Consider the following 23,748-nt stretch of genomic DNA (forward strand, 5'->3'; position numbering starts at 1 on the left):
ATTTATAAATAATGTTGTGATGAACATATTTACACACAGTGCCTCTCTCCCTATCTTGGATTGTTGTCATACGAGAGATTGCTAGAAGTAGAGTTGTGTTTTTAAAACTCTTGATATAAACCATATGACTAATTTGTTTTTCATAAAGATTTTGCTAGTTAATACTCACACTAGCAGCGTATGACTGAGCCCATCTTACAAAACTAACAGCCATTGAATTTATTTTTGAAAAGCTTATATATTTGATAGGCAAAATTATATCTTATTAAGTTTAAATTACTGTTAATAATAAGGTTGAACGAACAGTTTTGAGTATTTACTGGGAAAGATCTGTATATGTCATTGGGTTTTTTTCTGTAACTATATACTATTTTTTACTGAGTTATAAGAGCTCTTTATATATATCAGTGTTATTTGTTCATATTTCTTCAACTTACCTAGTTACTGTTTTATTCATTTTTTTATTGAAGTGTAATTGGTGTACAGTATTACATAAGTTACAGGTGTACATCATAGTGATTCACAATTTTTAAAGGTTATATTCCATTAATAGTTACTACAAAATATTGGCTATATTCCCTGTGTTGTACAATACGTCCTTGTAGCTTATTTACTTTATACGTAATAGTTTGTACCTCTTAATCCCCTACCCGTATTGTGCCCCTCCCCCATTCCCTCTCCCCACTGGCAATCACTAGTTTGTTCTCTATATCTGAGTATGTTTCTTTTTTGTTATACTCACTAATTTGTTTTATTTTTTAGATTCCACATAACATACAGTATTTTTCTTTCTCTGTCTGACTTATTTCACTTAGCATAATACCCTCTAAGTCCATTCATGTTGTTGCAAATGGCAAAGGTCCATTCTTTTTTATGGCTGAGTAGTATTCTAGTGTGTGTGTGTGTGTGTGTGTGTGTGTGTGTTTGTGTGTGTGTGTGTGTGTGTGTGTGTGTGTGTATAAAACACAGCTTCTTTAACCATTCTTCTGTTAATGGACACTTAGGTTGCTTCCATATACTGGCAATTGTTAATAATGCTGCCATGAACATTGGGGTGCATATACCTTTCGAATTACTGTTTTCATTTTTTTCAGATATATACCCAGGAGTAGAAATGCTGGGTCACATGGTAGTACTATTTTGAGTTTTTTGAGAAACTTCCATACTGTTTTCCACAGTGGCTGCACCAATTTACATTCCCTCCCATAATGCACAAGGGCTCCCTTTCCTCCACACCCTCACCAACATTTGTTATTTGTGTTCTTTTTGATGATGGCCATTCTGACAGGTGTGAGGTGATATCCTGTGATTTTAATTTGCATTTCTCTGACGATTAATGATGTTGAGCATCTTTGCATGTGCCTGTTGGCCATCTGCAAATCCTCTTTGGAAAAATGTCTATTCAGTCTTCTTCCCATTTTTTAATCAGGCTGTTTGTTTTTTTGATGTTGAGTTGTATGAGCTGTTTATATATGTTGGATATTAATCCCTTATTGCTCATATCATTTGCAAATAGTTTCTCCCCTTAGGTAGGTTGTCTTTTCGTTTTGCTTATGGTTTCCTTTGCTTTGCAAAAGCTTTTAAGTTTAATTAGGTCCCATTTGTTTGTTTTAGCTTTTGTTTCCATTGCTTTAGGAGAAAGATTCAAAAAATATTGCTATGATTTATTTATGAATAAAATGTACATTTTCAAGAACATAACCCTAGTGAATTGAGGATTTAAAGCATTTATAGAGTTAGATGCTTTGCATCGAATGCCTGCATGCCCAACCAGAGTGTTAGACAAGTAAGACCATTTTAACCTGTACACCCGCTTCTGCTGGCTCTCAGTTCCCACCTGTATAATTGTACCTACCACATCTCCCCCATCACTGTAAGCCTTCCTCAGTTGTTTGCAACTCCACAGAGTATGCAGAAGTAAGTATGCTTAAGTACAAAACCCCTGCTTTTGGAAGTCAACTGCCTTCTAGTTATCTGAGGGAAAATATTACACCACGGCTACAGTTTTAGTGCCCTCTGTGAAAATGTTTTTCCTTGCTAGATTCTGCTTAAAAGTGAAGAGGATGCCCAGTCTTTCCCACTTTGTTTTAAACTTCTGTCAGCATGACTCCAATATCATACTTTCTGTGCTCTGAGTCTCATGAGGACTTTCCCTATCAAAAAATGGCCCCTGAGCTTTCATCTACACACACTCTCCTTATGGTGACTCAGATCTGGTCTCTTGGTTGTGGGGTGCGGGGGTAGAAACAGCCACTGGACTGTTGTCTGCTTCCTTCTTTCCCTCCCTGCACAACCTGATTAGATTTGTCAATACTTGATAATCTTGTATTGCTATATGCAGTCTTACTAATAAAATGTATGTCTGTATTATGATCCAAGCTTATCCTTCATTATTGCCAGTGTTGTTCTCTGCTTCCGTGACCCCTTCTCCAGGATACTTTCAAAGGAATTATTAGTTCCCTTATCAGAGCTCTGCATCACCAGACATTCAGTGGTCTCCTCAGAGCAGCAGTGATTATCCTGATTCCTTGTTTGTTTTGTCTGAAAGCTGGACGGGTCAAGCTCTTTTTGAAGATATTGCATTGAGGAAATTAAAGATGAGATTTCTTACAGTGCAGAAGTAACATTGTTATTTGTGACCATGTGCAATTATGTTCAAACTTCTTTGTTTTTGTTACAACTTAGCCTATATAGACCAAAACCAAAATGTCAGTAAAATTTTTCATATGTCCTGAAAAGCAGTGATAAAGCCAGGACTTTGGGGATTTACAAACAAAGTAATGTTCAAAAAAAAAGAGGAGGGGAGAGTAGTATAAGTTTGCGATGTTTTATTTTACCAGGTGAGGATGTTTAAAAACACAATAACAAAAGTGTCTACTCTCAATATCATTCATTATAAGGAAAGTATTTCAACATAAGTAGAAAACATAGCCTCCAAATGAAGGATTTTCTTTTAAATGGAAAAGTTGGCTTCATCACTTGTCAGGGGTGAAAACCACATACCCTGTGGACTGGGCTTGAGGAAGCACGCGCTGCCCTGTTTACTCTGCCGATGGAAGGGGCCGCTTCACTCCACCTGCAAGACTCAAGATCCACCGTCGTTTGGAGCCTCTTAAAATTCAAACAGGATTGATGCCCAGAGATTATTAGAAGTCTGTGAAGACACAAAGACACACAAAGCACAGTGATTTTTTTTCTTCCTATTCATTTCCTCTAGAAGTGGCAGTGGTGGGATGTCAGGACTTTTTATGTGATTCCAGATTAATTCTCTTCCAGTGCACTGGGAACACATTTCAGAAATGGAATTGCTCAAATCCTATGACCCAGTATCTCCCCTTGAGAAAATGAAAGCAGAAATTACAGTACCAGAACAAAAATATATATCTGTGCACATAAATGTGTATACATATGTGCATGTGATGTATGTGTGTGTGAGGAATATAATTAAAGCTTAAAGCAAGACCTTATTTCTTTAGTTCTGTTTTGTAGGGAGGGCTGATTTGTGTGCCCCATTTGGGAGGACAGGAATCAAGACATATGGCAGATTATCGCTACTCAGCTCTCTTTGTGAAAAACCCTGTCGCTATTTGGGGCATCTGAAATAGAGCATGCTTTCAAATGAAGCATGGTAACAATTCCTTTATATACTGCTCAGTAACTACAATGGAATTAAGAAAGCAACCATGTATGAACGGATTCTAGTCGCTGCTTCCCTCTAGCTAGATTGTGAGAAGGTAGTCATGTATGAAAAACCTTTTGTTAAAGAAACCATTTCATTCTTAATTCTCTTTCCACTAAATGTTTTTGAGGTATAATTGACCTGTGATAAAACACACATATTGAAAATGTACAATTTGATTAGTTATGACACATGTACACACCTGTGAAACTACCACCACCATCAGGATAATGACCATCTCCATCACCCCCAAAATTTGCTCATGTTTCTTTGTATTTCCTCCCTCCAAGCCCTCCCTGTTCTCCCTTCCCATCCCCTGTAAACCACTAATCTGCTCTGTCACTCTAGATTAGTTTCCATGTTTTAGAATTTTTTAATGTAATCATACAGTATGTACTTCTTTTTGGTTTTCAGCTTCTTTCACACAGCAGAATTATTTTGAGATTCATGCATGTTGTTTCCTCTATCAATAGTTCATTCATTTTTATTGCCAAGCAGTATTCCATTGTGTGGATATACCACAGTTTATCATTCACCAGTTGAGGAACACTTGGTTGTTTCCAGTTTGGGGCTATTATAAAGTTGCTATGAATATGCATGTACAAGTTTCTGTGTGGACATACACTTTCCCTTCCACTGGTTACATATTTAGGAGAGGATTGGCTGGATCTTGTATTGGGTATATGTTTACCTTTTAAAGAAACTGCCCAGCCATTTTCCAAAGTGGTTGCACAATTTTATGTTTACACTTGAGAGCAGCCCCCCGTGCAGTTCTCTGATGTTCTCTGACTGTGCAGCTCTCTCCTCTCCTTATTCAGTCCTGTACACTCTAGCTGCATGGTCCTCCCAAGAAACCCAGGTTTGTCCCCTCGGTTCTGTGAGTCCCCTGGGCTTTTCCTGGGTTCTCCCTCTCCAATCCAGGGCCTGGAAACTCTTAGGACAGTAAGCTGAGGTGGGCATAGGACTCAGCACGTTCATTTCCTGCCTCTCATGAGGTGCTGTCCTTCATTGCCATCCAGTGTCTTGAAAACCATTGCTTCCAATATTTTGTCCAGATAATCAGGTTGCCAGGGGCAGGAGGATAAATCCAGCGCCTGTTAATCCATCTTGGCCAGAAGTGGATTCTGATAAAGAAGTTTTGAAAGTTGACTAAGTAACTATTTGGATATTAAGAGCTGATAAGTTAATCAGCAGGGGAAAAAAAGTCATCTGTTAAATAACCTGTAGTCAATCCATAAAGGAATGATAATTTTGCTTTGTATAGGAGACTCAACTGAACATTATTACATAAATACATAGTTCTTTGAACTCAAGTATATCATCTCTGGTTGTATAGAGCTAGGTGAAAAATGTATAGTATTAATCATCTTATACATGTGAAAATTGGTGTCCGAAGAGTCACTGTGGCTGTCCTAGAATCACAGGAAGTAAGGGCTACCACTTGCAGTTGTGCAAGTTGTGTACTGCACAAGCAGGGCTGGCTTTGAAGATGAATTGGGCTGAAATCCATCTCATACTCTGCTCTCTAAACTTAGTGCCCTGGTATGTGGTTGCATCCACCTAAAGAGAATATCTCTCATTTTCACACAAGTTCCTCACAGACCCCTACACGATGTAATTTTTAGAGAAGAAAATGTGTTTTTTCAGAACCCTGTTAAGTCATAGCACATTTGCCTTCCAAGAGTTATGCCTCAAATAGAGTTGTTCTGGTCTGGGCATTAGTATTTGCACTGTGCTTTAACAAGGATGGAAACAGGAATGGAGAATAGCACCATATTAATTCTTTCATAGGATAATAACTGTAGTAAGAGTAGAAAACTATGTGGCCAGCCTTGCTCACTGCCACTGAAGACAGGTAGTTAGTGCTGCTTTGATGTTTGCTCCCAGAGAAGGGACATTCTAGCACTCACCAGAGGCCTACCTTCTGTCAGCCAGTTTCTAAGCATGAGATAAAGGATCCTCTTCTAGTTGATATACTTGCTCCACCTCTGTCCATTTTACCTTTTGAGAGAGACTTTTTGAATTCTGGCCTGAGCAGCAAAAAGAATCAAAGCAAATCATTCTAGATCCTTTAATGAAGAGATGTGTTTGTACAGAGGTGTGACACGAATAGTGAGGCACCCAAAAAGGCAACTCTCTCATCACCCAGAGTCTGGAAGGAACAGAGAGGTAATTAGCCCTGCGAGTTGTGGAGGAAGAGAGGGTGCCCACAAGGACTTACAGTCCTGGAGGCATAAAGTCACTGTCAGAAAATGTGGTCCGGAGCTTGGGGGAGTGCGGAGCTGGCAACCAGAGAGCAAGGGAGCCTCACTGATAAACCCTGAGGGTTCGGCTTTCTGGGACACAGAGCAAGCCTAGGAGGGCAGAGGATAATTGCGCCCAGGCCATATGTGGCCAGGCTGTAGAGGCAAAGGGGAAATATCACCAGAGCTTTCCAATGCAATTTTTCCACAAATTGATGAATTTACCTTGCAAATTATAGAAAGTCACATGGATTTTTTTTTCTTTCCCTTGAATAAGAGAGGAAGAAGAGAAGTAGGAGAAACTCTACTACCATGAGTACCATCCATGAGCCAAGGAGTGTGTTAGAAGCTTTCCACAGATGATCTTGTCACCTTTCTATGACCCTATGCAGCCGGGCACATGATTCTCATTCGATGGATGAGGAACCTGAGACTAGAGATGGGTGAAGGGAGACTGTCAGGGCCTGGACCAAGGCCGGGTCACGTGGCATTGAGGAGTCTCAGGAAAGTCGGGTCTGGTACCCGCTTCGTCACTTACTAACTCTAAGCCTCTGCGTCCTCACCAGCTCCTCTCTGTGCTGGGGTATTTCACTGCTGCTGCCGTCATGAGAGGAACAGGGGAACCCTCCATCCATTCACTCAACAAATATTTTTGAACTCCCCCTACAAACAAGGGTTAGACAGTCAGACTGCAGAAGAGAAAACACAGACGTGGGCCCTGCCCTCCTGAGGCTGTATGTTTCAGTGGATTAAATAAATAATGCAGAAAAAACACTTAGCAGGGAAGCTGGCATAGTAGAGGCATCCAGTAAATGTTTAAAAGGAGAAGCTAGACAAAGTGCTTGAATCTCCTTTCTGCCTCAGGTTAACAAACCTCCGAATATTCTCAGCTTTACTTCGCGCCTATCTCCGTATCAACGATATCAGTGCCCTGTTTGGAGACTCCGATCCCCACAGCCTCACTGACGTGGGTGGCGCTGACACAGCCCACGGTGGGTCATCAGGGCATCTCTTGTCCCTTGATCTATGCCCCACACTATGCCCACCGCCTGGCACATTACAGGAGATCGATGAATAATGGAATTATAGTTTTCAATTTTTATTAATGTGCTATTTGATTACCCGGTTCATTATCATTTAGTTTAGGCCCTAAGTGAAGATTTTGAATGAAATTTGTTTAGAAACCACTGGAAAAATCTCCATCTCCATATAAGATAATTTGAAAGGTGTTAATTTTATAACAGGGGGTCCCTTGGATTTGGGGACATGATCCTGAGGTTTCCTAAAAATGGAGAAATTCACAAATGTTCGTAAAAGAGGAAAAGAGCTCGGTAGGAGACGTGCAAATGCTGTGTTGTCCCAAACGTGTCCTCCATCCGTCCACGTCTCTCTGGCCGCACCACTTAGTCCAAACCACCGTCTTCTCTCCCAGGAGGATGTCACAATGTTCGTGGGACTCTCTCCCGTTCTTGCCTGCCTCACTGTAATCCATTCATTACGCAAAGTTAGAGGGATTTTCTTAAACATAAATGACATCGTGTTGCATCCCTGCTTTAAATTTTGTGTGGCTTCACATTGTCCAAGAGTCGAATCCTGTTTAGACAAAGGCTTCACGCACTGCTCCCACCTCCTCTAACCTCACCTCACTCCACTCCCCCCTTGTTTACTGTGTTCCCATCACACTGACCTTTCCTTTAATTCTTCAAATATGCCCAGCTGTTCCCGCCTAAAGGGACCTTTCACCAGCTGCTCCTTCCCCGGAGCCTCTTGCATCAGATCTCTGCGTGGCGGGCCATTCAGGGATCAGTGTAAATGTCCTCTCTCCAGGCCTTCCCTGACCACCCAGTCTGTACCAGCCACCAGCCACCATCACATGGTTCCATCCTGTTTTCTTGCAATCACTTTCCATAGCTAATCAACGTCCATTTTCCTTTTCCTTTCTATCATGTCAGTGTTGCAAGCGTTGGACACCCTCTGGATGAGACCAGAGAGCTTAATCAAAAGAAGTGGCCTGGATGAAGGAAGATGATGTTTGCAGCCTTGAAAAATAGTATCGAAGGCTTAGCTCAAATCCAGCTACCTACTGCACACCTCTTAACACTGCAGCATCGTTGACCTCTGGCTCGCTGGTGCTTTTCCTGTTTGCCTTCCCTGTGTGTCCCTATTCCTTCATAGTCATTCATTCATCCAGTCAAACAGCTAGGGAGTCATTTAGAACACATGCATTATTAACACCAGCCACAGGCCAGGCACTGGGGATACCAGAAGACAGCCCTTGTGTTAATGGAGGAAAGTCCTCGAGCAGGAAACCCTTTCTAAAAAACGCCAGATAGGGGCTTCCCTGGTGGCACAGTGGTTGAGAGTCCGCCTGCCGATGCAGGGGACACGGGTTCGTGCTCCGGTCCGGGAAGATCCCACATGCCGCGGAGCGGCTGGGCCCGCGAGCCATGGCTGCTGAGCCTGTGCATCCAGAGCCTGTGCTCCGCAACGAAAGAGGCCTGCGTACTGCAAAAAAAAAAAAAAAAAAACACCAGATAGCAGTTGAGGCTTTGTGGTCTGTACAGTCTCTGTCACAGCTACCCTCCTCTGCCTTTAGAGAGCAAAAGCAGCCATAGATGATATGTAAAAATGGCTGTGTTCTAATTAAACTTTATTTACCAAAGCAGGTAGTGGGGGCAGATTTGGCCCCCAGCTGGGGTTTGCTGACCTCCGGTTTAGTGAGAAGGTGGACAGTTAAACAAATAACTGTCTGCTCTGGGGTAGGGGCTGTGAGAGAGGCTCAGTGAGGCATGTGGGAGCAGGGAGCATCACCGAGGCACCTGCCGCTCTGTCTCTTGCTGACTCCAAGCTCCAGCTAACTTACTAGAAAAAAACAAGGAAAAAAGCGCTTTAAAATTAAGTTGTTAAGTTGTTGAAAGCTACATGAGATATTTTGTTGCTTTTTAAAAAAAAAAATACCCAGATAACTTTTCTGATTTTCCTTCAGTATTCCGGCTCAGGGCCTTTCTCCCAACACGTCTTCCAGGAAGTGAATCCCAGAAATCCCCGGATTTTAGCCTTGCCTGCAGCACGTGTGTGTTCCTTTATTCAGGAGGTGTAAAGCTGAAATTCTAAGTGTCTTTTGTACATTGTTTCAAGTAAGGTTTAAGTTCCACAAGTTTACAAGAAGGAAGAAATGTGATCATATGGGCTGAAGATTCTAACATCTCAGTATCCGAAAGGTCTCCAGGGATTGCCTGAGCGAACCTGCCACTTCACAGATCCCCATTTGCAAAACTGGGCTCCCTGGCCAGCTTGTGGTGCAGCCATTCACAACCTCCCAGGGTTCTCTCCGACCTCCCCGACCTCTGATATCTTGGGATCCCCCTTTGCAGGATTCCTTATCTAGGTTTTATATGTGAATCCGTTTGGAAGTGTTTGGCTATATCCTGCTGATTTTTATGATTTTTAGGGAAACACTTTATCATGCTATACATTGCTTTCCTTTACACAAAACACATTGTTTTGTGTAAAACAAAACTCAATTAGGAGAATAATTTTATCTACTATGCACCACAAATTCTTAAATTATTAATATTTTAATGCCAGATCCATCTAATGATACCTCAGAAATTTCACAGTACCTCCTCATTGTTAAACATTTTCATGGGAGAACTGTTTTAAGATGTCTACAATCTTTTATTAGATGGGTTCTTCATTTTAAACTATTCTACTTCAGAGGACCTGGTTCATAATGTTTCTCTGATAGAAAGAATGAAAGACCCAGCATTCTACTAACATTCATTTATTCACTCATTTTAAGAATGAATGGAATATTACTCAGCCGTTAAAAAGAGTGAAATAATGCCATTTGCAGCAACATAGATGGACCTGGAGATTATCATACTAAGTGAACTAAGTCAGGCAGAGAAAGGCAAATATCATATGATATCGCTTATATGCAGAATCTAAAAAAGAAAAAAGATACAAACGAACTTATTTACAAAACAGAAACTGACTCACAGACTTAGAAAACAAACTTATGGTTACCAAAGGGGAAAGGTGGGGGGGAGGGATAAATTGGGAGTTTGGGATTAACATCTACACGCTGCTATATATAAAATAGATAATCAACAAGTACCTACTGTATAATACAGGGAACTCTGCTCAGTATTCTGTAATAACCTAAATGGGAAAAGAATTTGAAAAAGAATAGATACATGTATATGTATAACTGAATCACTTTGCTGTACACTTGAAACTAACACAGCATTGTTAATCAACTATGCTCCAATATAGAATAAAATTTATTTTAAAAAAAAAGAATAAATGAAAGACCAGTGAGAAATCCTCTGAGAAAGGTTTTTGTGAACTAGTTGCAAAAAAAAAAAAAAAAAGTATCTTTTTAAACCACTCTGTGTCAGTAATAATTTCTTATGTTAAATACCTCCTAATATTCATAGCCACTGGACTGATTCTTAGCACATTAATATTTCCTGTCATGAGATTTGGGGATTCACTAGAATAATTTATTTCACAGTGGGGTTCTTATCTAAACAAGATCTGTCCTCACATCTTTCTCAATTTAGCAGAATGCTACTGCAGCTCCTAGCTACTCCTAGCTGTTTTTCACAAAAGAAAAAACAAAAACAAGATATGTGCATGAGTTGGTATGTGTTACAGATGGCATCTCCAGTGGCTACATAGTTGTGCCACACAACAGCTCTATGCAAACGATGTGACTCCGAAAGTATTTTATGTCGAATCTGGTTTCAGCTTTCTTTAACTATACACGCTGACAGTCGGAATAGAGTGTCTCTGAGATTATAACTCAGAAGCACTTAACCCATAAATATAATTTTGAGAATTGAAATTAATTCTATTAGTTGGGGGATAGGAAAGAAATATGATAATTTTTCATGGGATACATTTTTGTCCCATAGGCCAATACCCTTTGGAATTTGTAATTTCATTTTGTTACATGCAACAATTATTTTATTATAATTTACCTGCTATTTACAATTATTTATCAGCGTCTTTTTCACAGTATAAATGCCTTAACGCGAAAAGTTGGGGTGTTGCTGGGAAATCAAATCATTTTAATGAATTACTACAACAGAGGGTTGACCGCTTTGCTTTTAAAAAATTTAACTTATTGATACTTTTATTTTTATTTATTTTTTTTTTTGCGGTACGCGGGCCTCTCACCGCTGTGGCCTCTCCCGTTGCGGAGCACAGGCTCCGGACACGCAGGCTCAGCGGCCATGGCTCACGGGCCCAGCCGCTCCGCGGCATGTGGGATCTTCCCGGACCGGGGCACGAACCCGTGTCCCCTGCATCGGCAGGCAGACTCTCAACCACTGCACCACCAGGGAAGCCCTATTGATACTTTTAAAGAAAGAAAAGGAGTTTATTTTTTCATTGTAATACGTGTCAATATATTGAAATGTTTGCAATCTAAAATTTCTAGAAATTAATAGTTTATATTTGGGTTCAACCTGTCAATAGTTATATTTAGAAATACAATATACAAACTTTACTAAAGTCAAATAGTATTCTCAAAGATGGACATCATCTGGAGGAAATTAACAATCCATGAATTCCCTCTTGTAACCATGGCTTCCTATTTTTATTTTGCATAGCCTGCTTATTGTTAACGGTTCAAAACAATCTAACTCAGCTACACTTAAGGTAGTATATAAACCTAAAACATAGACTTATATTATGTGGCTTGCAGAAGCAGTATCTTTACCTTTTAGTTTCGTTTTTAATTTCTGGAGGAATTCAGAACTTTGATAGAGGCTGAGGGGGTGATATGAAATTATACAACATGGTTCCCTAACGTTAACCAATTTTATTCCATTTTAAGTGTTTTTACATATTTTCTCACTGCCCTCTAGTTTCTTGGTCAGGCTACCTTATTCTTGCCTCTTAGGTCTTAGTTTAGTTTATATTGTCCTTTTTTAGGAGACATTCTCTGCCTGACCACCTTTGGATTAAGTTCCCTCTCATTAGTCGCCCAAAGTGCCCCAGACTTATTTATCTCACCAGCAAATAGAATCCTTGAGGAGGGGAACTATATCTCCCCGTCCCCATGTTGAGCAAAAGAACCGGTACACAGGAGCTTCCCAATTACTATGTGCTGAATTCGAGTTGGGGGACCTGACATGGGCTCATTAAAAATTATACAGAAGAACAGGAATGATATGCAGCAAAATACTAAATGGAATACAAAATGACGCTTTATAAACAGAAGCCTTACAGGAAATTAGTAAGTGAGTGGGAGAGTCCATGTTAGCTAGTCTTTTATTGATAAAAGCTTCCTAAAAGAGGTTGGATTGGAGCTGAACCCTGACATTTTTTTGTTTTTGTTTTTGAAAATGAAGACAAATTGAAGAATCTTACACATAGAGATAAGAGTGTAAGGAAAAAGGTGGTCCAGAAGCTGCAAAGAGACTGACCTGAGAGAAACAGAAAGATTTGTGATTGACAATATGGGAGATACATATTGTGCGGTGAATCTAACCTACAGAGGACTCTGAAAGACAACAGGAAAACCTGGGGTCTTAATACATTGGCACTGGGTAATTAACTCATAATTTCGGCCAAGACCTGCCATGATGAAAGCTACTTTAGAATAATACTGCTATAACATATTTACTATATCATTTTATATATTTTATTCAAAGCCTTTATCAACAAGGGAAGCCATTTAGTTTGTTCAGTGTCTTGTCTCTACAGGGACTGAATGCTCTGAGGCGTAAGTCTTCTTGGAAGCCCTTCCACTGACCCCAGAGACAAGTTAGGTGGTCTCTAAACTCATCCCTGTGGTAGCACTTACTACACTGAGACAATTAACTTTTTTGTCTTCAATCAATTTTTGTCTTCAGTTACTTTTTTGCCTTCCATCCCCGAGGGGAAGCACCATGCCTTGTTCAGTTTTACGTGACATCAAGCACCATGCCTTGTTCAGTTTTACGTGACATCAAGAGGACAGTGCCTGGCATGTAGTGGTTGTTCTAAAGTATTGGCAGGATGGATGAATGAAAGTGATTCAAAAATGTAAACGTAAAGGGTCTTCATCCTGGGTATGTTGTGTACGCTGAAATACTGGGACCTCTGCAATTAAGCTTACAGAGCTGGAGCCAGCTCATGATTTTGTGTGTGTGTGCGTGTGTGTGTGTGTGTGTGTGCACACGCACACGTGCAACAAAGTGGACCAGATAAAGCCATGAGGACATGAGCAGACGAGGCAAGGAGAAATTGGAAGAGGCAGTTGATGAGCTTGTTCGGGATCTGCCAGGGCCTTAATAGGATTCTGATTCCAAGGTGACTAATGGGCAAACGAACTTACTTCAGCATTTTAACTTGGCTGCTGGGAGGAATTTTTGAAGGTCATTCAACTGTTGAAGCTTATTTTAATTTCTAAAGGTTGGGTCTATCAATTAGTATCTTGGATCAGGGGCCTCTCCAGTGACGGGGACTGCTCACTTGGCTAACTCAAATAATGAACTCACATGACATATGTGGGCGAAAATGTTATCTCTGGCTTGTCCGCAGGCAGGCGCCTGCTTGGATACTTCTTTGTAGGTAGTGCATTTGGCCAGTTAGTAGGTAATGTGGCTAAATATAGATGAAATGAAAATGCATTTGATTTCTGAGATTTCAGTCATTTATTTACTTATTGTTTATAAGCTATCTCTAACTAAAAGGGATTTAAAGTGACAGTTGTTAAGAAGACAAATTCAAGTTATTTAATGGTGCAGCTCTCTCCCTCTAATTATTTTTATCTAATCAAATGCTTTATTAAATTCCCAGGAGTCATAGTTGTTTATGCACAGGGAGTTTGAAGAGAGCTTTGAAAGATTGCTAACTGGGGCATAACATCTATGTTACTGCAGCACAAACTAAATTCTGTAAAAACAACATGTGAAGTTTCAAGGGTCAAGAGTTAGCTAAATTTAAGAGCTAACGTTTCCCCTCCAGTGAGGAAATTGTATTTTTTTATCTCTGCAGTGATTTTGTACTTAACATTTCCATTCTAATTGTCATTGCTTTTCATTGTATTTCAGATTCTACTACCCCTAAATAGAATATTTATATTTAATTTTGCTTTTCACTGGGGAAAATGAAGAAACCAGCTGTACTACATAACTCAGCTTCCCTCTTCCATGCCATGTACTTTTGCAACTTTGTGTCTTCTCTTGACCTGGAATGTTTTCTCATCTCCGTGTACTGGAATCTTGATCCTCCTTCAAATGCCACTACTTTTATGAATTCTTTTCTGATCTGCTATCTTAACATGATCTCTTCCTCCTCTGAGCCTGTGTCAGTTATATATTGCTGCATTAAAAAAAAATATCCCAAAGCCAAGTGTCTTAAGACAACAGTCAGTGTTATCTTGCACAATTTCAGTGGGCCAGGAATTTGGGGGCAGCTTATCTGGATGGTTTTTGCTCATGGTATGTCATGAAGTTATAGTCAAGATTCAGCCAGGTCTGTAGTTACCTGAGGGCTTGTCTTGGGCTGGAGGAACTGCCTCAGAGATGAATAACTTGGGTGGCTGCCATGTCAGTGCTGGCTGTTGGCAAGAGGCCTCAGTTCCTTACCCTGTTGACTTCTCCATAGACTGCTTGAGTGTCCTCACAACATGGCCATTCACTTTCTTCAGAGCAAGTAACCCAGGAAAGAGCACAGACAGGAGCTGTAGTGTCTTTTCTCGTATGGTCCTGGAAGTCGCATATTGGTACTTCTGCATTTTCCCCACAGATTAAGCAGGTCACCTCACATAATGTGGAAGGAAACTACACAAAAGCATGAATACCAGGGAGTGGGGATCATTGGGGAGCATCTTGGAGGCTGCTTACCATTTCCTACATCTCTAACATAACTTAAAATATCCTGCTCTGTATTACAATTATGTATGTCCCTTTCCTACCCACACTATTAGTTTTTATTTTCTTTAGAGTTTAGACTTGCTTCCTTAGCTTTACATATCTTGAAATTTTTGGCACATTGTGTTCAGTATGTGTCACATTCAGTTGAGAATTTGGACCACAGCCCCTCTCTTAATGGGTATAAATGAAAATGTACGTGTGAGAAAGAATCAGACAGAGACAGAGAAATAGACAGACTTTGGCAGAGAGAGGGCGTGTAAAGAAGAGCAAGTGTGTGTGTGTGTGTGTGTGAGAGAGAGAGAGAGAGAGAGAGGGAACAAATGAGATAGCAAACTGTACATTTTATCAGACAAATATGAAAAAAATTGATACTATTTTGTAGGTACTAGAGAACTAATTTTATAAGAGTTTAAATGTTTGAACTACTGCAGAACAATATTCTACTTTGTGTCATGTGTGTGAATGGCTCACCATATATTTTACTAAGACTCCTTCAATTATGCCTAATACTTTGTGAATAAAGGGTCTTTGGATCACTCCTTTAATAAAAGCAGGGAAATCATTGCTTACAAATAACTCTAAAGTAATGTCAAGTACAGCATTTATAATTCCTTTTACATATGGCTGAGAACTTTATTTAACCTTTGATTAACTGCTCTATAACCTGGCTCACTGGGGTAAAATCATTTTCTAGAATGGTCAATTAACATTTATGTACAGTTGGAGCAAAGGGCACAGAGGAATGTCAGAAGGAAAAAAAGACCCACATGACATATGGCAGGTCCTGGCAGGTCCTCCTCAGAAATGTCACTCTTATCAATCTTCTCATTTCCATTCCTAGAACCACCAGCATACCATGGTCTAATTCCTAAGTAACTCATGTCTGAATTATTAAAATGACCTCCAAAGACTTACCACGACTTCTAATTTCTTTCCGTCCAAGCTTTCCTTGGAATTAAACTTACTAAAATATCACTCCCTTCCCATGCTTAGATGACTTCAGCAAATTGCACAATCTAGAGGTTATCTACTAGGTTAGTCTCCAGAACCCCTAGGCCACTGTCCCTGCCCCGTATCTGCTCTGTGTCCAACTTTGTCATCTCTCCTCTCACTCTTTTCCTGATATATTCTCTCAATCAGCCCAACTGGTTACTTTTTTGTTCCAAGAATTCTTTTCTATGTCTGGGTTTCCTCCCTTGCCCAGGAGCCATGTTTCTCTCCAGTGGCCTGATGTCACTTTTCCCATCCTTTTCATTTCAGCTCAGGTTCCCTAATGGTACCATCCTGAGTCTTACTTCCCTCCTCTCCTAGCTTCTGTGGCAACAGAGTTTAGTGACTGCATATGTTTCCTTGTAATACTTGTTCCACATGCATTTTGTGTCCCCCAACTATGCCTTCAGATTGTGTATGTGTGTGTGTTTCCCAATGCTTAAACCAATCTGACTGTAAAGTGTTTACTCATTCACTCAGTGCCATATTCCACATGTATTAAGTGCCTTCTTTAGCCAAGCAGATGCTCGATAATTAGTTGAGTGAAAAATGTACAGGTGGGGAGCAGAGAAATTATAAAGTAAAAACATTCCATTCATTTATCCACTGGTACAGTCAGTAACTATTGATAGTGTAACTACCATGGGCTCAGTGCTGTATATGGTGATGCTTGGGTCATGAAAGTGTTAAACAAGAATGGCCTCTGTTATTTCATGACTTTTCATTTAATGTTGACAGTACTCACCTTGAATAAAAGTGAAGAGGTAATATCTGAAACACATTGAGAATAGACCTTATGGATAAAAGGTAAAGAGAAAGGGAAGAATTAATAAAGAATGGGGCTCCAGAGAAAGTCCTTTGGAGGTCTTCACACTTGAACTGGACCTTGAAATTTGGAGTTTTGATTTCAATATAAATATATCTGACTATATTGTACTATAGGAATGCATGATAAGGAGCATGGGTCTAGGAGTAAAGGAGCTAGAAGTATGCTAAGATAGGTTAGGACCATGCCCACAGAGAGGGTGGAGGTGGAGAAAGGAACACGATGAATAGTAGAGTCAAGGGAGTTGACTTTAGGGGAGTGAAATGGAAAAAAAACATGTGTGAAGTTCCTAGCAAGGCCCCTAACTCAAAGTAGGTGCTCATAAATACCAGTATTTCCCCCTTTCCTGTTTCATCTAGCTCCTGAGAAATTAATTATGTAGTCCCTCCAGCCATGATACGATTTTTACTCATTTCATTTTCTCAGATGATTAATAACCTTTCTATGGGTGTCATGTTTGTCACTCACCTAACTTTTTCATAAATACTAAGAATATTCTTAAGAGATGAGCAGTCTTACCTCATAACTATATCAAGAAATCGAACTGATAATTCTATCTGAAATATGTGCATATACTACCTCTATCTCTGTCATTATCTATCAACATATACATATATCTGTTCTATCTCTACATAGCTACATATAAAAATATGCATATGCATACATATGTGCATATGTACATACACATGCACACATATATGAATCTATACATATATGCACACATATGTATGTATGTGTGTGTGTGTGTGTGTGTGTGTGTGTGTGTGTGTGTGTATATAAATATATATCCTAAAGGGTCTCAAATCCTGGTCACCATGCATTTCTTAAGCCATAACTGCTGCCCTTGTCCATTTGCCATTAAAAGTGCATAGGAGTATCAGGAGATGCCCCATGGAACCACCTAGATGCCATGTGAATTTTCCCCACCCCCATGTGTAACAGCAGCTCTTGCCCTTCCTGATGATTAGGGTCAATTATCCCTGCCAGGATGGTCACTTTTCCTTCCTGCCTGTATTCCAGTTTAAGGAGGCTGAAGGGAACCGGTACCACTGGAGCTTAATTTTCCACGGGATGTTTGCTGTGTCCCCAGGAGCGTGTGCTTCACTCTGTGGGAACCACAGCCTCTGAGGCTCCTAGGAGCCTGTGATTACCTTGTACTCCATTCTTAGTAGCGGAGGGGCAAGGTGACTACTGTGTCCTTTATTTTGTTAGGTGTGTCCCTCAGACCTCTAAAAACCTTCTCTAATGTAGGTGACCCCTGAATCTGCATAGAGTTTATCTCACACCATGGCCTCCAGTATATTTACCATTTCTTGCTAATCTGTTCCAAATAGCAGGATGTAATCAATAAACCAGAGAAACTGATGTTCTTTGAATTGTCTAGGTAGTGTAAGTTCTTTTTGACCAGATTTTAACTGAAGGGCAAAACTATAAATGTGTACTGTTGTCCATACATGAAAGAGAACTCTGTCTACTCTTCCTTCTATTAATAGGGATGGAAAAGAACACATTTGCTAGATCAATGGCTACATGCCATGCATCTTAACATCTCTCTGGGACACTGTGGCAGAGTCCACAGTCCATACTGACTGCTTTGGCTTTTATATAAGTTTTCTTTTTATATTTTCTACAGGATAATTGCCAAGCTTTCTTTTTAACCTTGTTATGTATAGGAACAGTTTTATAAATGTTCTCATAGTTTCTCCAGTGTTTCTGTGTATTGATAACAGATCAAGAGTCCATAAAGTCTGAGTCGACCATGTTGCTAAAATCAGAATGAAGAACATTTTTCATAGAACTTAGCTCTGAAAGAAGGAGGCAAGATATTGCAGCTCTATAGGGTCACACAGAGGGAATGAGGTGTGTATGCGCTTGTGTGCGTGTGTGCCTGACTCTCCTGTTAGATATAGGAAAGCGCTATATTTTATCATCTTCAAGGGGGAAGTTGTTAGAAGGGAAGAGGCTGGAAGTTCAGAGCACAGTCATCACCTAATTGAAGGAGGCCCTGGGAATGGAAATGGCCCTGAAGGGACATCAATAGGCTCCGAGATGGGAAATGAAAACACATAAAAACATCAGGGATGCTTAGATGAAATTGACCATCATCCTGTAGATCCAAGACATTAAAATACCAAGGTTGTTTTTCCATTTTGCTTTGTGTTATATATTGTTTTGAAATAAGTGGGAAAACAGAATTTTGAAAATCTTGTAATTGTTAAGGAGTTATCTTCTACTAATATTAATGTTAATATCAGTTTTTTTTAGGGAAAGGGATTTTGAAGAGCTCTTATATCTGTTCAGAATTGGGTATGAAATGAAAAATACTTTGTATCTTGTTATCATTACATAGAAAATAGGTTTAAATAAAATCCAGTGACTTTCGTACTATTAAAATTGCCTTGGGGCTGATCTCAAGTTAATATTTTCATTTTGTCTCCTTTTTGTCATAAAATCATGGGGTTCATTTACTAGCAAAAATGTGGTTATTCAGGAGATATTTTTTTCTACAAAGTGTTTTAAGGAAGTTCAAAATTTTTAGGACTTGTGTATATTGATTTGTTAGTAATCCCCTAACTTTAATTTAAGAAATTGAATATTTGGGTGGATGGGGGTAGCACAATAGACAAAATCTTGTAGTAGAAGGATCTCTGCTAGATAATCTTTTATTTCTAAATTCTGCTTTTCCATTTGCCAGTGAAATGTGAATGACTGTTTAACACATTTACTTTGTTTGATGCAGTAGTAATTTTTCTTTCGACTTTGGAGAAGTTCAGATTCTATATATTATTATAACTAAATTCAAGGAACATTTATTTAAAAACTTACAATGCCTGGTGCTATGAGAATATCAATGTAAAGAAGACAGTGTCTATTTTCAAGGAGATCACAGTCTACAAGAGAAGAGAAACATATCAATACTACAATGTAATAATGGATCAGTCGAAATATAAGTGGATGGAATGATGAGTAGGTTTAATCGGGAATTATAAGTCAAGGAAGGCTTCTAGGAAGAGCTTGTATCTGAGCTTGGGTTTAAATAGCTCATTGGTAAATATGGTCATATAAAAAAAAATTAAGAAAATCAGTCTTCTTTATAGCTCACAAGGTGTTTTCAATTTTTAAGATGTAGCATTGATATATATGAGCTCAACGATTAGCAGTGCAGGTTAGAGCATGCCCTAAGCAACCCTATGAGATTACAGAAAGTGTTCTAAACCACACGTTGCCTGCCAGCCTTAGAAGGACTAGAGGAAATGTCTTTCTTTACCTCCACCAGAAGCCCGGTCCTGGTTTTCCAGTGCAACTACCGCCACGTGATTTGCTTAGACTGTTTCCACCTGTACTGTGTGACGAGACTCAATGATCGGCAGTTTGTCCACGACCCTCAGCTTGGTTACTCTCTACCTTGTGTGGGTAAGTCTAGCACTTTTCCCTCCATTTCTAATTCTGATTAAGAACAGAAAGAGGAAAATTACTGAAACAAAACTATCTTAGATATACCCAGTCCCTACTGAGGGGCTGAAAATTCAGATATCTGTTTGAACATTGCTACGCAAGAAAATTAAAGCAAGATTAGTTTATGCAAGCAGGGGGCATTTATTTCTAGAGCCATCACTTCCTTTTTTAATTTTTATTTTATATTGGAGTATAGTTGATTAAAAATGTGTTAGTTTCAGGTATACACCACAGTGATTCAGTTATATATACATGTATCTATTCTTGTTCAAATTCTTTCCACATTTAGGTTATTACAGAATACTGAGCAGAGTTCCCTGTGCTTGTAGGCCCTTGTGCTTGTTCCCTTACCAGAGTAGGTGCTTGTTGGTTATCTGTTTTTTAAGTATAGCAGTGTGTAAATGTCAATCCCACACTCCCAATTTATCACTTTCTTTTAATGACAAAGTCCATATCTAACCACAAGTGATGGATACTCTTGCAATGGAACCCACGGCTTGCATCCACTTGTTCACTTTTCTGACCATGGGGTTTGCATGAAGCTGTAAACGGGAGACTCACTGATAAATAAGATTTGAATGTACTTGGTGGTTGTATTCCTACTTGGGCGTAGGCCAAAGGATATTTTGATGCTCACAAACTAGAATGAATTATTCTGCTAGGGTGGCGTGGGTACGATGTGAAGTACGTATCTACCTTGCAGCAGCCCTGTTCGAGATTGTTCTTCCTCACTTTGTGGTAAATGCAGCTATTTAACCCTCACACTTCCCCAGATCCATACAAACAGCCCTTTCCCCAAAATTCATTATTTAATGTCTCCAGAGCCTGGGAAACAAACCCTTCATTAGTGTTTGAATAGTGACGTTATGAGAAAAAAAAAAAACAGATGAGTCTTCTGGGACTGTTAACTATATATCAAAAAATAGAGTCTGTGTGTAGAATTAGCGAACTGTTTTTCCAATAACACTGGCCCCGCAGAAGCCACAAGAGAGCAAGTGTAAAGCATTTATTTCTATTGCTGTATGACTCACATACTAAATGCCTTGCTAACAAAGTGTCCATATAAGTTCACCATTTCTGTATAAAAGTCTGATACCTCTTACCCCCAAAACATATGTAATAAGATGTTCTTTTTTCCAAACCTAGTCTTTCAAACCTTTCTCAACCACCTTAAGCTAAATGCCTTCAAAGCTCAATTTTAGACATTGTATTCTTCAAGGTGGGACTAGTCAACAGTGAACCAACTTTTTCCATTCGCATAATTTTTATGATGAACAATTAAAACTGGTTCAAAACACCTTTCATATACAAACTCTGCTTCCTTTATGTGAGCTCCTCATTTGTCCAGAAATTTTGTTATGCTTTGAAAGAGTGGGATGCTGAATTTTATTTCCCTGAGAGTAAAAAATAAGCAATGATTAGAGCCGTTACTGAGTACTTACCGTATATAAGGTACCACTGGGATGCTTACATACGTACATCCATTTAATCCCCACAAAGCCCTGTCGGAATGGATGTTGTCATTCTTCCCATTTTATGGATGAAGTGTTTGAGGCTCACAGAATTCAATTAAACTGCACATGGTATTACAGCTGGTAACAGAGCTGGTATTCAGAGCCAGCTAGTGGTGGCTCTAGAACTTGGGCTCTTAATCACTATATGAGTAGATTAGCCTGTAAACAAAAAAGTACTATACCTCTAAAAGTTATGTGGAAAGGAAGTTCAAGGGAAGAGTATCTCTAATTTGGGGGCACTTTTTCCATATTTAAACCAGCAGCAAACTTCAAAAGCAGGAATTATTTGTATTTTTCAGAGGGAGAAATAAAGGCTCAGTAGGACTGAGTACCCAGCATCACAGAGTCAGGAAGGGTAGAGCTGAGACTTCAACCCAGGTGTGGTTGCTCCAGAGCTCTGTGTTCCCCCCACCCTCCCATCCCACTTGTCTCTGGGCAGGGTTCTCAACCGCAATGCACATTTCAATAACATGGCAGTTTTTTAAAGTCCCAGTGCCTAGGCCATGCCTCTGGGGGCTGCCCTCAGTATTTGTTAAAGGCCCCCCAGGTTTGAAAGTTTGAGCACTACTTCCGGGGTGAGCATTCTACAGGCAACAGGTATTTTCCATGGGAGACTGCAGCACAAGCAAGCGTGAAAATACTCCCTCTCCCCTTATGTGTTTTGTCCACGAGTGATCTGACTTGCTAACCAGCATAGGTTTTTCCATAAACGTTGATGGATTTGAAAAAAAGATGGGCACACACAGCCAAAATGGCCTATTTCCAGAGCCTCTAACAAACTCTTGCATGAAGTTAAGGGCTTTGGGAAAAACTTAATAATTATTTTGAAATATTGGCTGTCTTTTTGCTCTACCTACTGTTATCACATCCTATGCTAGGGATTAATTTGAAACGCCAGAGCATTTTGTGTATCTTCTCTTAGCACTGAGTATCACTTACCCACCCCAGTGGAGCCTCAGGGGTTTAGGTAGATTTACTTTAGAGTGTAGCTAAAATAAAAATAAAATTTATGTGATGACGACTATGCAAAATGTGTTTAGTCCATTAAGAGTCCTGGTAACACAGATTTCCTACAGCAATGGGGTGTCAGGGAATAGTTCCCACCTTCCCTATAATATGCCGTTGGCATTGCCCCTGGTGCCATCCAAGTGCATCCCCGCCTTCAGTGCTTCACTTTTTTTTAACACTTCTCCTCCCAGGTCACTTTTCATGTAATTCCCATTTTCATATAACATAGAAAAACCATTTCCTTTCTATGGAATAAGTCCACTCACCAGCTACAGTCCAGTAGTGTCCCAAGTGTCTTAGTCGGCAATATTAACCACGAGGCAGATAGTTCTGGCCCTTTTGAGAAACAGAGATATTCTTGATGCCTGGAGAGTCAAGATGGCTGGTTTCTAGTCAGCTTTTCAGGGAGCTAAGCATAAAACCCAACATAAACGATCATTTTGGCTTCAGAACAATGCTTTCCCAAATACACACAAATAATCCAAGTCCATATAATTCCTAAAACCACACTGAAAAGTAGGAAATATATTAAAAAATAGATCACCAAAGAAGATGTGCAAATGGCCAGTACACTTATTGAAAGCTCAGTGTAATTAGTTTCTAAAGAATAGCTAATTTTAAAGCATAAAATATAATGTGATAGACATATATTCAAAAGAGGTAAAAATATAAATTTAAATATTTCTGAAAAGCAATTTGGCAATTCCTATTATTAGCTTTAAAATAGTAACAAACTGCTTAGAAGCCTGTCCACACATTCTCTATGTGTCTGTCTCTGTCTGTGAAGTATACAGCTTGAAAAATTGTGACAGTCACCATGAAAATGGCAGCAGCAGGATTCAGGCAGCTGAAGGGCTTCCAGTCCAAAGTCAATGTTCTTTCTACCTCAGAATTATTTGAAATGAAATCAAACTTCCTAATTTTCTGAGGGTAATGCTAAACTTCTTGTCTTATTTTTGGGGTGGTTTAGCAATTTTGGTAGTTTTGCTGTGGTTTGGATGTATGAGGCAGTGTAAAGTCAGGATAGTAATTTAACTTCTCTAGCAAAAGCAACACTGAAATCACAGAAGCAGGGGTGATTTTCACCCATCCATGCTCCGATGCGACTTGGCTCTGCGGCCTCTGCCCCACCCCATCATTCAGGGACTCACACTCA

The 23,748-nt window shown here is 39.7% G+C and overlaps 1 protein-coding gene across 1 annotated transcript in view; it reads left to right on the plus strand.

Annotated features, from left to right (window-relative positions):
* PRKN (parkin RBR E3 ubiquitin protein ligase) overlaps nt 1-23,748 on the plus strand; it is a 767,911-nt gene that overhangs the window by 365,973 nt on the left and 378,190 nt on the right. Inside the window, exon 4 of the mRNA XM_007457572.1 lies at nt 19,892-20,028. Coding sequence (XP_007457634.1) covers nt 19,892-20,028 — 137 coding nt within the window. The remainder of the gene's footprint in view (nt 1-19,891; nt 20,029-23,748) is intronic.

The sequence above is a fragment of the Lipotes vexillifer genome, unplaced genomic scaffold (genome assembly GCF_000442215.2).
Source record: "Lipotes vexillifer unplaced genomic scaffold, Lipotes_vexillifer_v1.1 scaffold1055, whole genome shotgun sequence".
Lineage (NCBI taxonomy): Eukaryota > Metazoa > Chordata > Mammalia > Artiodactyla > Lipotidae > Lipotes > Lipotes vexillifer.